The 17,366-nt window shown below is 36.8% G+C and overlaps 1 protein-coding gene across 20 annotated transcripts in view; it reads right to left on the bottom strand.

Annotated features, from left to right (window-relative positions):
* slc4a11 (solute carrier family 4 member 11) overlaps nucleotides 1–17,366 on the bottom strand; it is a 176,500-nt gene that overhangs the window by 145,506 nt on the left and 13,628 nt on the right. For 11 of the 20 annotated variants that reach the window (XM_005156556.6, XM_073919602.1, XM_073919604.1 and 8 more), the window contains exon 1: nucleotides 10,483–10,621. The exons of 8 other annotated variants lie outside the window; for them this stretch is intronic. In XM_005156556.6, coding sequence (XP_005156613.1) covers nucleotides 10,483–10,522 — 40 coding nt within the window. In that variant the 5' untranslated portion in view covers nucleotides 10,523–10,621. Of the gene's footprint in view, nucleotides 1–10,482; nucleotides 10,622–17,366 lie in introns of those variants that run through there. One more of the 20 variants, NM_001159828.1, reaches the window with a different exon arrangement.

Genomic DNA, 17,366 nt, shown 5'->3' with positions numbered 1-17,366 from the left:
AAATAGTAATATGTAATAACAATGGAAACAGGGACTAAACTATTAAACTAATAAAATGTATTTAATACATTACATAAAAGGCTTTTTTGGTGATGGCAGCTTAAAGACGCCTATGGAGAATGAACTCATGCATTGCTCAGCTGTTATCTTTTTTACACAGTGTAAAAAATATCGATGGTTCTCTTGGTTTTGTCTATGAAATCTGATCTTAAATTTGTATTTTATATTGGGTTTAAGTCAGGTGATTGGCTGGGCCATTCTACAGCTTGATTTACTTTATATAAAACCATCTGAGAGTTTCCTTGGCTGTGTTTTGGATCATTGTCCTTCTAAAATGTCCACTCTGGTTTCCTCTTCATAATCCTATAATGTAGATGTTGTGAAGCAACTAATATTAATTTACACTGACGAAGGGCAGCGGGTGGCTTAATAACTACAGAAAGATTTCAGCTGCTCTCTGGGCTTTCACTGCCTTTCCACACCTCCCTTTCATCATGTGTTCAATACTGTTTTTCTGTATCATTTCATTGTATTACACATAACTTAATTTCTAAACTAATTAATGTTGTTTTCTTTGCGTATATGTATTTCTTTGATTGTTGCCAACATCTGGTGTAAATTTCAAGTCAACAGCACCATTAGAAAGATGTTTTCTGTTCGTGCTAATACTTATTTCCACCACAAGATTTAAAAAAAGATCCAACAAAACAAAAGCTTTTTGAGGGCTACAAATATCTTGCTAATCAAATGAATACAAAAATAATACAAACTCAGAAAAAAACAAAACAAAAAAATCTAGCGGGCAAACTCCTAATATCTGATCATCATTACTAACACAGGAAGTGCTGTCTTGGCAAACAGGAAGCAAGAGCTGGCAAAACAGGTCTTTATTGTGTGCATGTGCGAAGATTTGAATGTCAGAGTACAGTTTTCCTGAACCCAGACAGGATCATCATTGTTTGCATGTGTGTTTTAATACTATGACTAGATTCAGCTCTACTACAGAGATAAGCTGATGTGTGAGTCAGACTGAAGCTTAGTAACCAGCGAGTCCTTTACACACACAAACACACACACACACACACACACAGGCAATTTCAGGCTCTCTGCGCCAGTGAGCAGTAAGAGGGGTGTCTCTTTAAAGCTTGGTGGTCTGGTTGTTAGAAAATACTCATGTATGTGGTTAGGACGCAACAAAACCGCAAACATCTTGAGCGTGTGTTTGGTTTCATATGCAAGATAAAGAGCATAAAACATCAAATATATCATCCTCCCTGTCTGGATGCTCTCTTTTTTATATATAAATATTCTTTTCAGGCAAGACCAGACATGCTACTGTAGTAAAATACAGTCGAGATGGACAAACTCTCCAGCAAATAATGCAAATTTGCAGATAAAAAGTGTTTGGAGATGAAACAACAGAGCGAGAGCGAGTGTGTTGTTGTGCATGGCTGAGGTGGCTGTGTAGTTTGCCTGGTGTGAAAGCAGGATTGTGTAGTAAAGCTTCTCTTTCACACACACATACAGTTAAATGAGCTCATCACAAAGGTGCTAGGTCACACAAGACAGCCGCTCGATCTCACTGCTTCCTTCAAGACAGCAACCTTAATGCAATATTCTTCTATAAAATGAAACCTCATAATAACTGGAAGTAGCGCAGCAGTCAGATCTTTCTAACTGATTACAACAGTTCATGCAAAACAAAATCGACGTTTGCATTCAAAATTCAAATGTGCAGTTTGTAGTTTCTTAAAGGGGAAATGCATTTTTTAAGAATGTTCTCATTAACGTTCTGATAAACGTTTTTTTTTTTTTTTTTTTTGAGCACTAAAAATCATGCACCATGAAAAGCCTTCGCTTTCAACGTCTCTCATCATTGACATCTAGCATGTTGTGACTCATAATGACATGACATCTTTGGTAGTTTCACATTGTGCAGTGTTTACTGTAATTGTTTGTAATTGACTCTCCCTCACTTTATCTCACACACATATAAAATGTTCTTACATCATAAAGAAATTATAGATATATATATTTAACAGTGACACTTTATTTTTAGTGTTTCAGTAGTAACAGTAAGTTAAGCATAGTTCAAATTAACTACCCCTCAACAAACCTAACCAATTGGTACACTGCTAAATGTTGTTTCTTATTGTATCCACTGCACTTCTTGTGCTCATGCAGTATTGCAAAACACTTCTGCTCTTATTGAAGTGGAATGCAGTTAAGGTTAGGTAGGTAAGAATAGGTTAAGGTAGGTTAAAAGTACAAAGGAAATCAGAACTAACCATATGATTTTGAAGCTCACATTGCCAGTTTTGTTGTGACCAATTCAGTTGTGTATGTCATAAGGGAAAACAAAGGTTGCTCTTGTAATCTTAAATTTAAATCTAAAAATGCACTTCCTGTTTTTTTTCAGTTCAGTTGCAGAGGGTTGCTGAATAACTACAGAGAGATTTCAGCTGCTGTCTGAGCTTTCACTCCCTTTCTACACCTCCCTTTCTTCATGTGTTCAATACTTTTTTCTTTTTTTATTCTATTGCACATAACTTCATTTGTGATCTAATTAGTTTTTCAATTTAACAGCACCTTTAGAACGATGTTTTCTGAGAAAAATGGTGACATGTTGAATGCTTATTTCGACCCACTGTATATAGTGAGCAAAACCGAAGTGTTATAAAGAATCAAGAGACTAAAAAAGAGATCCAACAAAACAAAAGCTTTTTGAGGGCTACAAAATCTTGCTAATTAAATTAATGCAAGAATGAGAACTCAGAAAAACAAACAAACCTATAAAACAAAAAAACAAAAAAAAAACAGACTAAGTAGCAAACAAACTCCTAATATCTGATCATCTATTAACACAGGAAGTGCTGATTTTGAGGTATAACATACATAACCACGCCCCTCCAACTATAGTTTTTAGACAACAAACAGAAATGCTGAGGAGGAGGTGTCTGTTATGTTGTAATAACTCTTCCCAAAATCTATTCCTGATCTTTCTGAATCAAATGCCTACTTTACAACATTCATTCAGCTTACAGCAGAAAAACAAGCCATGCCCACTGCTTTCTCATTAAATTTTCTGTTTCTTTAGAACCTGAGACAATACAAAAAAAAAAAAAGGTTGCAGCTTAGAGTCCAAGTGGACTTTAACAGGTTGGTTGAGAGGTAAAGTTAGAGTTAACAGTGTAATTCTAGATTGAAATGAATTGAATTGAATTACTGAACTAAAGTAAGTTACTCTATACAGTTACATACTTATACATAATAGCAAAGTTAAAAGATATGTACATAAAGACTGAATTGGATCACATTATTAGTTAAAATAGTAGTGAACAGTATGTGGGTCTGTTAAAAAATTAAATAAAAAAATTATAATTTTATATTTATAAAATGAACAGTTATGTGACTCCACACTCGGTAGGGTAAGTAATCAAAAAAACTGACCTGGAAAAACTTTGATTATAGGTTCTGATTATCGATATTTCGGTTACTTTTCCATTAATAACCCAGCCCTATCCCCTACTCTCAAACATGTCCAATGTTTGAGAAAGAATTTCTGCAAAACATCTTTTATTTCCCACAGAAGCAAAACAACTAAGCAAAAACGCAGGGCCATTAGACCGACAAGACGGTAAATAAATAACTACAGATTTATTTGCAGGAGAACTATCCCTCTAACTTTTTCATCAGGAGAGGAATTAATTTGTCACGGAAATCTCATGGCGCATCTCGGCAGGTTTGCGTAATGTCAAAAAATAAATCTACTAAATTGAGTTTGCGAGGCTGTTACATCCAGCCATATGGCACCACGCTTTGGCAGACCAAAAACATTAATCCCTGGCCCTGACAAATGGACAATACGCATTAAAAAATTGGAGGTAAGAAAGCGGGCACGTGTCCTGTAATATAAAAGCGCATCAAACATGTGAATGCACCTTTTACATAAGCTATTTATGGCTTTAATACCGCAAAAGTACATACAAATACAGAAAGCATGTGCTTTGGGTTTAGAGATGATGTTCTGGAATTTAGTCGCTGTTATTTCACAGACCTTAGTTTTTTGAGATCTTTTAATCCGGCTGTACCTGTACGGGTCGGGCCATGCTTTGACACAGATATGACTCTGGGTATATAGAAGATAAGCTATGAGAGAGAGAAAAAAGCCCATCTCTTGCAGGTTGCGATGGTATTTTGCTTGTCTAACAGTGTGCAGTGTTGGCCCTTTAGTGTAGATACACCTCCACTAAACAGACAGACAGAAAGAGAGACGTATGAGACAGATTAAAGGTGCTCTCTGCCACTTTTTAATGCCACTTACAGCCCAGATCTACGAGAGAGTGAGCAAGAAAGAGAGAGACTTAATATGCCTGCAGGCTTTTTGGCACTCAAGTCTCTGACTGCTTAGAGAGGGAATTCCTTCTGAAGACCAATAATGACACACATACATACACACATGCGGCTGCTTTTGGGAATAAGGGAAGAGTGTGATGAGGCGAGAAGATGGAGAGAGAGACACAAGGTTGTGTGTGTGTGTGTGTGTGTGTGTGTGTGTATGAAACTGCTTGACAGAAAATTCCTGGAGAGAAAAGGCCAAACAGTTGACGATGCATTCTCTCTACAAACAAAGCATGGAGAGTGGCGAAGAAATATTAATATGCATGCTGTTGTGGGAGTATTAAGAGACAGAAAAAACTCATTGTCATAACTCTTAAATAAGGAAAAATGACTGTTTCTGCATGCAAGCGCACATGATGCGAATCTTTCAAAGCCTAAATAGACATTAAAAATATTTTAGTAAGGCCAAGCGGAATTAAACTGAATCAAGCATGTGTGACGGCGACATTTATTTGCCTCTGCCGGGAGATGCTCTTGACTCTCGACATACAATCTGATCCAGCTTTGAGTTTATTCTGGACAAGAAACTCCTTGCTTGCACCAGAAAAGGCCCGTCTAACTGACATGAAATTGACCAATTATGTTTTATTCCTGCACAACTTTTTGGGACACTTTTATCAGAAATACTTGTGATTTACATTATTTTTATTTCTTTTTTACCTTAAGCTGAATAAAGGAATCTTTTCATCGACTGTGATGGCACATATTTTTGAACAGAACCACAGATCACACATTTCACATTAGATTTATTTCAATACTATTTCCTACATCAAACGTTTTGTGTTATGGTTATATTTTTATGCTCAAGTTGTACTGAGAAATACTTTTTATGCTGTTACAGTATTTAGGTAGGATATGGTTATTGGGTCAAGTTTAGTTGTGTAGGTAAGTTAAAATGTTAAGGGTTTAGAATATATTTATTTAATCATATATTTAATAATATAATATTCCACACATATTTATCTAATTATTATATATTTATTCTTTCATTTTCTTTTTGAATTGATCCCTATTAATCAGGGGTCAACAAAGTGGAATGAGCCGCCAACTTATCCAGCATATTTTAAGTAGCTGATGCCCCACAACCCAACACTGCCACAACCCAACACTGAGAAACACACATACACTCTTGCATTCACACACATACACCACGGCCAATTTAGCTTAATCAATTCATCTACAGTATACCACATGTCTTCAGACTGTGGCTGTTTTAATATAAAGTGGGTCCACATATTTATGTGCATGAAGAATATAAAAAATGTAATGCACATTTATAATACTTTATGTATTATTACAGTGGCATTAAAGACTTAGTTTCACCCAAAAATGAAAATTCTGTCATCCTTTACTCACCCTTTATTTACCCAGGAAATTCAAATTGAATCATTTATTCAATTAGAGTTTTTCTTTTTTTTTTTTTGAAAAATGTCATTTTTTTTTCAGAAAAATTTGTAACCATTTACTTCAAAAGAAGAATAAACAAATACTATGGAAGTCAATAGTTACAGGTTTCCACCAATCTTTCCAAAAAATATATATATTTTTTTTGTGGTCAACAAAAGAAAAAAAAAATTAAACTGGTTTAGAGAAAATCAAGGGTGAGTAAATGTTGACAGAATTAATTTTGGGGCGAACTATTCCCTCACGCAAATGATTATTATTATTATTATTATTATTATTATTATTATTATTATTATTATTTGCTTGTTATTTAAAATAAGCTGAAACAACACAATTCTTGAAATTTCATTGGGAAACTTATTTTTTATGTTCAATCCACATAAATTTGTTAAAAGTAATCAATTTGTGTTGAGATAACATGAATGAACTGTTTGGAACACTGCATTTTTTACAGTGCTGTAAATCAAATAAAATATGTTTAAAAAGGTAAGTAAATGAATGAATGAAAGTAAGAAAGCAAAAAAACAAAAAAATGGATTGATTTTTATTTATTTATTTGTTTCTTTCTGTGAGAAAGTGTTAAAATAATACAGTTTTGCACTTTAGGTTTAGTGAAAATCACTGAATATTCCTTATTTATAATAATAGACTGGTAATTCAAATTATTATAATTTTTTTTTGTTCAATTTAGTTTCAGGCATTGCATAACACAAACCAATCAGGGGTGTGTTTTCCGAAAAATTACTTTTGCTTTTAAAAATAATTAGTTTTCTTTTTTTTTTACTTTTAAATTGAAACAACATAAATCTCAAGGTTTTGTTGGGGGAAACTTAATTGTTTAATGTTTAATCTCTAATTAAGTTAACTTACATCAAAAAAATAAATGCAATGTACTTACTTTGTTTATAATGTATTTGAGAACACTTGTGGTGCTTTTGAGTTGGAATAGAGGTTGGGTTATGGACAGGTTTGGTGGCCTGGGTAAGTTTAAGGGTAGGTTAAGGTGTAAGGGATGGTCAACAGTGTATTTACAAATGTAATTACAAAAGTTAGTTACAGATGTAATTACATACATGTATTTAATCAAGCATACGTACACAGTAAAAACATGTATTTACACAATAAGTACATTGTAACAAACTCCTATGTAAGTACATATTAGTTAAGGCCTCTTAATACAAAGTGGGACCAAATATTTCAATAATTGAATCTGTTTAATAAATCTGTTTTGTTTAAATCCACCAAAATCCATTGCCCATATTCACTGAGAAATAGATACAAATATTTATTTAAAAAATTAAGTGTACTCAATTACACTGAGTAGGCTTAAAATGAAAGATTACACTGTAGACGTTGAAATAATTAAAAGAAAAAAGAAAAACGAAGATAGTCTATGTGCCATTTAATCATTCTTCAAACTGTTGAAGCTGCAGTTGTAATTACACAAGTTTGTGAAATTATTAAACTGTATTTGCCACCATAGTTTAGTTAACAATGCCTTACAGAAATGCATCTGAGATCAGGAATAGTGATTTCAAAACTAGCTTTTGCTTTTATTCTGAGTGCTAACTGCATCAGTGAACAGACTGTGGGCAGTCTGCTGGCATGCCATCAGAGGATCGCCTGACTGTAATGAAGAAGAAACCGTTCTGATAATAGATCTATGAAATCCCTCACAGAGTAAGGTGCAAATCAGTATACCGATCTTCACACATTCATTTAAAACAACCTTTCATGCCAATTTGCAGGGAAATCCTAAAGCGGCAGCCATTTGTGCGAGTGCTTTTAGATGAATTTCATACGGCAGGGATGTTTCTGTAGCGTGCGCTTCGGCTGATGCGTCCATCTCCTGGTGTGAAGGGAGCAATCACTGGGTGACCCTGATAGTGATCTATGCATACTCTACGGCGTTATAGAGATGTAGGTGAGCCAGCGTCTCCCTCTGACTAAGCTGTAGAAGAAAATACGCAGAGCGGCGTTTGTGTGTGAAAAAAGCAAAGCACACCAAACCTTAACAGAAAATCAACATCTAGGTAATACCACAATTATAGCATCAGATATTGCTCTGTTTATTCAATTTTATCCAGTATAAAACCCTCTTGAGCTTAGAAGAGAGATTGAGAGAGGTGGACGTCAGGATCCAGTGACCGCAGTACTAACGTGCTTCAACATGACAGCCGTCTTTAATCACGCGCCACCAGGGGAACGCGCAGCTTAAATGTGTTTGCATGGACACTATTGTCCTGTACACCAAGGGAATACAGATTTTCCTTTCCTTCATATCTCGGCTGCTCTGGTTTTGTGAGAGCTCTGCTGGGGGATTCCTGCTAATTGCTTGCACATTCCCTTCTTCCTCTATTAAAGCCAGGCCACTATTCCCCCCTTTACAATCTACAGTACCGCTCCTGCAAAAAAAGAGAAGACCAAACCGGAGACAAAGCACAAGTGAGGGAGAACAGAAAAAGGATACAGCTATATCACAAGCGTCCTTGCGTGGATTGCAAATTGGGAGAGAAAAAGGATAACTGTTTGACATTTAAAGGCAGTGATGGCATCTATTTGGTTATACAGCAGTCTGAGCGTGTGTGTTCTAGTGTATCAGAAAGGTGACATGCGCATCTGTCTATGTATGCATGTCAGAAAAGTGGCATGTGTGAGGTTTCTCCCCTGGCGCACGGGCAGCTTCGCAATCAAAGGTCGGAATTCATCAACACTGGCATCCTCTGACATCTTGAAGCAATCTAACGTTTACTCCAGGGGTGGGCAGGGGGGCGCGTCTGTTTGCCTGAGTGTGGGTGTTTGTGTGTGGATGCGAGAGGGGGTTCCTGACATTCGTGAACACAAAGTAGAGGACGGAGCTTTTGTAACTTTTTTCCCGTGAGCTATATTTAATCCATTACGGAAGAGCAGAGGCATGCCTATCTGCGATCAGACTTTGAGTTGAAGAGATGCCCAATTAATTAGTCTCGCGCACAACAACACACAGCACTCGGCCAAGTCTGACATTGTGTGCATTTTTAGGGCCTCTAAAAATATCCATGTTTTGACCACGTCTGAGGGTCAGGCAGATCAACCTCTCCATCATGTGAATGTCTGCGACGGCTTCGCACTCACAGACGCCACTCTTTGTATGGGAGAAGATGCCCATATGGCTGTTTTACAGCGCACCGTAAACAGAGAAGATAAACAGAGGAATGTGTGATTCTAATTTCCTCCTTGCAGACTGTAATGTACAGTGGGTGGAAGACAAATGGAGAATAGAAAAAGTCATTGCATTGCCAACCTCTCTGGGATTTGGCTGATGACTGTACACACACACAAATAATTGCCACACAAAGTCAATCGGCCCTCCAGAAAATAACATCTATTCATATCCCACCATCTGCAAGTGCAAATGGGTTATTTCACACGCAAACACAATGGGAAATCATAAATAAAGAAATTTGGGGACAAAATGTCCACCTTTCGTGTGTGTGTGTGTGTGTGTGTGTGTGTGTGTGTGTGTGTGTGTGTGTGTAATGAGAGGCTAGTGAACAATCCTGAGGCTTGTTACAGTCATAAAAAAGACAGAGGACATCGCTTATTATATTAGCTTGTCGTTAATTTAATTCGATCCATCCGTTCATCCATTGGAGCAACTTGTAGCGATTGCTCGCTTATATGAAATTGCATATGAGAAAGTTCTCAAGCGGGTACAGTGACCTGCTCCAATGACATTGAGATTCTCTGGAAATGATGGTATTGACAGAGTGCCACCGCGATTATCCACAAGCCGAGATGGCCACAAAGTAAGTGTCAATTACAACAGGCTGATCAAATGCGCACTTGATGCTGTGTGTCACACACGCACACGAAGAAACACACATAATCATGCGAGGAGAGAAAATTGAGACATCAACTGATTTTGAAGTTCAATCCCTTAGGCGGAGGATGCAAATCACAGTCTCATTATGGACGTTTGTGTATGTGTGTGTGTGTGTATTGGGGGGAAGACGAGCACAAGATTTAGTGTCTTCCCACATCTATTACCTACTGTGTTTACACTGAGTGAAGGGAAAGGACAGCGATGTAGGTGCACTTGACAGAGCGTGTGTTGCATGCGATATTAGACCGACTTCTCACAATGAGACAAACTGAACAGCAACATCGCGTACAAATAAGACCTGCTCTCCCAGAGGACTACCAGCTACACATACCCGCTCATTCTCACGCGCACGCACACTCCAACAACGCCTGATCAAGGTTTTGTTCCTAGCGCTGCCTTACAGGTACTTGATTTTGATCTGTGTTTAGCATCAGTCTCTTTTCCCACATCTCCCTCTCCCTCATTCGTGTTTCAGCACGTGTGTGTGCAGGTATCTGAAAGTGTGTGATGTCGTTTTTCCTATTTTCTCGACTGATTAACAGCATGAAAGCGTTTAACGACAAAAAAGCAGCATTCCAGCATAACGCACCCCCCCAAAAAAACAGCAGCAGGCATGTGAGAAAAACAATCCACAGACCTGCAGGATTCAACAGAGGGAAAACTTACGACAACACACAGATACACATGCATCCTCTGCGCTGCACATGTTTAGCACACACTCTCAAATTTCAGGAAACCCTCAGATGCTCAGTCGTGACAGCGCAGAAGCATGTCCATATGTGTGTGTGAGTGAGAGTGCATGTGGTTCTTACCGGATGGCACAAAATGAAGAACTTTGTTTGCTTCCATCATTCCCTTGTCAACCCATAATCATCCTGTAGTCCTGACACTAATGAGGGCAAGATCACCTCTGCTCCGGTCTCCTGTCTCTCTGCTCCTCTCTTCACTTCTACCTCTCCCTCTCTTTCTCTCTCTCTCTCTCTATCTATCTTTCTTTCTCTCTCTCTCATTCCTCAGACATATTTAGTGAGTCAGCCTTGCCCTGCCTCCGCTGAGCTGTGACTCTGGGTCCTAAAGCCTATGTTTCCTGCATTTCTCCTTTCACTTTGTGTACCTGATGTTTACGATCATAAATCGTCACGACAAAATCTGCCTGACATTTATTTTACTTTAAGGTTAGAGATGTGCATTTATGTCCAATAGTAGTCAATAAATGGTGCTTTCTGCAAAATGTTAAGCAATGTGCGACATGTGGTGTCTGTAAGTTTACATACTGATGTCACTGTAATGATTTTTGTTTATTCCACAATATGGGACATCATGTCTTTCTAGCATCTACCCAAATTAATACATAGAAATGAAGACCTGGTGCATGTTTTGATGCTGTCATTTTTGTTGTGGTGCTTCTGGATTATTTGATGAGGTCATTTTTTTGAGGAAGACATGCTGAAAGAATGTTTCAAAGAGATGTACTGCCATCATGGCTCCTGAAACGTGATAGATTAGATGGCACATATATTGTAAGCAGATTGTCTTCAGTTTGTTGTGTAGGGAGCTGTACTGTTTCCAGGTAAAGTCTGATGTATGATTAAATAGACGCGAGCGTGAAAAGACCAATTAAAAAAGAGAAAGCAATTCAGCACGACAATAGCACAACGACTGCTGCGTTTGATTAAAAATTGAATGCCAAACATTCTGTCTATTTAAGTCAACTGATAACTTTTTTAATGAAAACGTTAATTTTGTTTAAGATACAACATATTTTTGCACTCTTAGTTCTCCCAACAATGTATATTCTGAAATTTGCTTTTTATAGCCATAAAATAGAAGTCAATGGTAACCAAAGCCGCATGATTACCAACATTCTTCAATAGATCTGATTTTGTCTCCACAGACAAAACAAAGTCATACATTTTTGATTGGAATGAGGGTGAGTAAATGATCACAGCATTTCTATTTTTGTAAAGATGATCCTTTACAGGCTCAAATTACAAACAAACTGTCCACAAGTTTGAACAGGGATTGAACAATTAGAATTAAGGTGTAGAGGATGATGATGAAAAAAGTTGTGATTCATTATAACAATAGAAAATAAATAAATATAATAATCAAGAAGATTTATTTATTCAATTTCCTTTGACTTATTCTCTATTTCAGAGGTGAACGAACTATTTATTCCAGCATACGTTTAACACAGCTGATGCCCTTCCAGCCACAGCCCAGTACTGGTAAACACTCATCCACACACATCCACTCATAGACTGGCCAATATAGTTTATTCATTCATTCATATATTCAATGTCCTTCGGATTAGTCTCTTTATTAATCAGGCGAAATTAACCGCCAACTTATCCAGCACATGTTTTTTGCAGCTGATGCCCTTCCAGCCGCAACCCAATACTGGAAAATACCGATACATACCAGCATATACACACTTATTATTTAGCTTATTCAATTCACCTATTTGGATTGTGGAGGAAACCAGAGCACCCGGTGAAAACCCACTGGAACACGTAGAGAACATGCAAACTCCACACAGAAATGCCAACTGGCCCAGCTGGGACTCAAACCAGTGACCTTCTTGCTGTGAGGCGACTGTGCTAACCACAGAGCAACTGTGCCACTACTGAACAAGAAGATAATAAAAAAAATTAACTAAATACAAACCACCTGGTGCTAGGACTTCAAAAATGACTGTTTGCTTCAATTTCAATGAAATAAATGTTTTATCTAGATAAGCATTCCATAAATTTTGTACGTTAAAGGGTTTTGTGGTACTAACATATATGTATAATGTAATAATCCTTTTATTACTTTCTAGCAACATTTAGAGCATCGAAATATATACACTGTAAAACCCAACAGTCAACTTTATCAAATGAAATGAATGTAGTTAACTCAAAATTTACTGTAAGTTACTCATTTAAAAAGAGTTTTGAACTTATTGTTTAGGGTAATGAGTGAATTCAATACCTCATTAAATAGAGTAAGTTCACAGTTCTCGTATAGATTCGTTTTTTTTACTCAAATAGTTTGTTACAATCGGTTTCCTCAAATGGTTTGAGTTGCCTTAATTTATCAATTTAAGTTATTTTTATTTAATGGGTTTTACTGTGCTCAAATTGCTTCATTTAATCAAATGGATTAAGTTCACAGTACTCATTAGGAATTATTTTGGAACTAAAATGGTTTGTGGCAGTCGGTTTCCTCAAATGGTTACCTTAACTTACCTTAACTTTTTGGGTTTTACAGTGTATATAAATAAAGTATTTTTCCAACTCAAACTCTTAAATGTCTCAAATGTCTCTGAAACTCTCAAACATCATATATCTTGAATGCTTAATTGGAAATAGAAAGGTAATTAAAATGTTCACTGCTATTAAAAAATACTATTTTCCAAATTTGATATAAAATACATATTTTGCTTAATATATCCGCTCTAAAACTGAAAAACGAAAGGAAAGTAAGCCAAATATACATACATTTTAAAAAGTTGTTTCAAATTTGAAGTTGATATCTCAAAACAAGCTTTCAGTAAGACTGCGAACTGAGTGTGAGTGTTTTCCCAAGACTTTTTGAATCATGCATATTTATTTAATTGTATTTTTATATTGTGTATTCACATAGCAATAAAATAAAAAGTCCAAACAAAAAATAAAAATTGTTCAAGGCCGAACACCAAAAGGTTAACAAGCCAAAGAACTAGTCGAAAAATAGGACCCTGAAGTAGAAAATGAAAGCAGTAACTGAAAATGATGACAAGACATAAGAAGAAGATGAAATAGATGACATCGGAAAACAAGTCGAAAACAATGAAGAAGACCAAGACGAATAGAATGTTCGAGGAATTTCTAACAGGCACTGTAATGACTCATCATTCCAAGGCTGTTTGTTTTATTTCTCTTGTCGAGTGGGGTGGAGAGTATGGGGAGGATCTGTTTTTTATTTCAGCCCTCACAGTAAGTCTTATAAAAAGTGTAGAACCCCTCTTTCCTCCCTCCATTTTGTTGCCATCAAAGGCTTTTTCCAAAAAATAAAAAAACACACCTGTTGGCAGCATGTAAAAGAGTTTGTAGAGGCTTGTGTGTGTAAGTGTGTGTATGTGTATGTTTGGCTGGAATGTTCACACAGCTCTTGTGCTCCAGACTGTATTGTGATGCGCTGCTCTTTAAACTGTTCTGTAATGGCCAGACCGAGTACCTCCCACAGCATGACATGCAAAAAAAAAAAAAAAAACATTTGATTCGACCACCTACGAGTACAAGCATTCAAGACAACAACACTCCTGAAGCACCACACCTCACTGTCCATGCATACACAAACTGTCTGACTGATTCATAAGATAGAGCAGGGTGGAAAGGGTTAAATTCTGATGTGGGCACAGGATGCAGTGGGTACACAGACTGAGGTCAATCACTGACCTTGCTATTGTCCTTGAGTTCAGCAGAGTTGTCCGGAGGTGCCAGACAAACACACATACTGCACACAGCGAAATATTTGGGCTAGATTAGAGACGCAATGTGCATTGGCCAACACAAAACGATTCCTACAGCAAAGTGAAGAGGCTTCTGGGTGATGTACTGCCACCTAGTGCCCTGTGTTGCTGTCAGAAATCCAAACATCTACATTACAAAAAAAAAAAAATGAGTCTTTGGATGCATCTCAAGCAAACACACAGTTAATGAATACTATGTGCTGTCATTTGTGTGCCCTAGACCTCACTTCCTATCTGTGTTTGACTCTGATAGTCAGATCATAAGCTTCACAGGAAATGTTTTGTTGTCTTTCTGGACAAACAATGGGTATTGGAGATTTATGGCTAGTGACTGCTGACTGTTACAGTTTAAGGTATGAGCTACAACATAAAAATGTCACTTTCTTTTTTGCTTAAGCCCTAAACTATCTACTAATACACAAGCAATTGTCTTCAAAACAGGCAGAGCTGATCATTTTCTCCTAAAATATAGCATATTAAGACTGTATATTTAGAATGCAGTCAAATGCATTTTAATTTTGCAGGGATAATTCTCACAAAAAAAAATTATTTACTTACTATTTACTCACCTTCAAGTGGTTCCAAACCTTTATGTGTTTCTTTATACTGTTGAACACAAAAAATATTTTGAAAAATCTGTAACAACTGACATTCCTTGTTGGAACAAAACACTAGTATGAAAGCCAGTGGTTGCAGGTTTCCAACTTCTCAAAATAAAATGGAGGGTGAGTAAATTCAGAAGAACTTAAATTTTTTGGGTGAACTATACCTTTATATTTACTTCTGAAAACGAGGGGTATTTTTTCAAAGCTGAGGCGTTAAGAACTTGACAATAGTCAGTTTAACAGTTGACACAATTGTACATTTTTAAGCCTTATACAAACTTACGTTCGGGTTTCTGTATCGTTGGTCACAACTTATGTTGGTTTGTTAACTAAATGCAATTCTTTTCATCAACTGGTCTTACAGAAGAACTGAAGATCTTTAGGTGAACTTACACAACTGCCTAGACATAATACATTGTATTAACTACAGTATAAATGGCATCCTTTTCTAGAAAAAGTTGTATTGTAACTGTATTTTCCAGTTTTTAGCAAATGTTAATTTTATAAAGAAAAAACAAATTGTGAGGAAAGACAATGAAGACCGAATTTACACTGATGAGCCAAAAGAAAACGAGTCAGAAGTGAAGCGAATTTCATTGATCATCTCCTAACAAGTATTAAAGTCTGAGTAGATCTGATGCTGAGCTAACAATAATCAGTGTCAGATTGTTTTAAAAAGCCAAATGGATCAAAATATCTCTAAAATGGCAAAGCATGTGCATTACTAACAGTATTGAAGTATGGACAAGTGAAAGGGTGTTGGGTACAAGGGTAATGAAGGTTGATTTACCATGCCAACATAACGGCCCAATCCCAATTCTATTTTTGTACCCCTACCCTTTCCCCTTCCCTATGGCCCTTACAACCGAAGGGGAAGGGCTTCAAAATTTACCCCTAAGAATTTGGACAAGAATTATGAATATGTTAAAACATGTCTTTGTTTGTCGTAAAAATTTGGAATAATGACAAAAAAATACTTATTCGTAATTTGTAAAGATCTCCTTACTTCCGGGTTCAGCAATACTGCCGTTGTGAAAGTTGTATTCTAGGAAAATTTCTTACCCCTTGGTTTCAAGTGTGGTCCTGATAAATCTTCGTTCAAAGGGCTATTCACCCCTTCCCCTTAGCCCTACACCTTCAAGCCAAAGAGAATTAGGACACCCCTAACCCTTGCAAAAACGAGGGGTAGGGGTAAGGGTAAGAGCAAGGGCTAAAGGGGTAGAATTGTGATTGGGCCAAAGTCACACAAAAAGTAAACAATGTTAGGAATGGGTCACAACACAGTGAATCACATTCTATTGTGCAAGAGTTTGAAGACCAGACAGTGTCTATGATAATTCCTGTCCACCGCTGAAAGTGTCTACAATGGGCACTTGAGTGTTGAACCTAGACCTTAGAGCACCAGAAGAATGTTGTCCCGATAAGTCTACTCTATGTATGCAACATTTACTTGGGGAAATGGTGCCCCCCAGGATGTTCTCCTGGAAAAAACCCTGGCCATGTATGTGTATGTAAATTTACAGTACACCCCTCAATGACACAAGTAGCCTCTTTCAAAAGGATAATGTACCCTGCCATACTTTATATTGTTTAGGAATGGTTTAAAAAAAAAACATGATAAAGAAGGTGGAAATGGTATCCAAGGTGTTGCCCTAATCTCAAAATTCCTTCAAGTCACAATCCTATAGAGCAATTAGTTATGTGCAGGACCAACACGTTTGAGCCAAGGTGGCTCACCTCAGAAACTAGATGGCTTGATGGATTTGCAGCTGACATTTTCATACCAGGCACCTTCAAGGCCCCATGATTAAAGTAAACACAAAATGTGATGAGGCTCTTAAATCATAACTGTAGATCTCTCTGGAGTGTTAAACACGAGATGCAATCAATAGCACTACAACAAAGCAAGACTTTTTCTTTTCTGATAAGTGTATTTTTTTCTTTTACTCATCGATAATGAATTAGACGGTCCAATTAGATTTGAGCATGCGGTCACAAGCCTGAAGCTGCTACAATTGTATAAAAGTCAAAGACTAGTGGCTCTAGCAAAAAAAAGCTGTTTCGAAAAACAGTTTACTGTAGATGCCTAATAAAAGTGCTCAGGATAAAAAAAGATATCAAATGTTTGTTATCTTTGATGTCTGTGAACAGAGAACATTCTGATACAATGACTAGAACAAAACAACAACAACAAAAAAGAACTTATGTGGCAGGAAACTGTATAAAAATGAGATTTGATGGTAAATTTAGAAAGTCGGAAGGATGACAGATCATTTGGGTTTCTGGGGTATTACTAAACTGCACAGTGGATGAGGTTAAAGGCATAGTTCACCTAATTATGATAATGTACACACTATTTACTCACCCTCAAGTGGATCCAAACCTTTCAGAGTTTCATTTTTCTGTTGAACACAAGTGAAAATATTCAAAAAAACTTTGAAAAATCATTGGCTTTTCTCGGTAGAAAAAACAAATGCAGTCAAAGGTTTTCAGCTTTCCTTAAAATATCTTCTTTTGTGATTAAAAGAAGGAAGAAACTCATTAAGGTTTAAGGGTTCTTTCACACCTAGACGTTTGTTTCAGAACCTGTCTCTTT

Source organism: Danio rerio, chromosome 13 (genome assembly GCF_049306965.1).
Source record: "Danio rerio strain Tuebingen ecotype United States chromosome 13, GRCz12tu, whole genome shotgun sequence".
NCBI classification, from domain to species: Eukaryota; Metazoa; Chordata; class Actinopteri; order Cypriniformes; family Danionidae; genus Danio; species Danio rerio.
The sequence above is the reverse complement of the archived record's forward strand: the minus strand, read 5'-3'. Positions and strand labels throughout refer to the sequence as shown.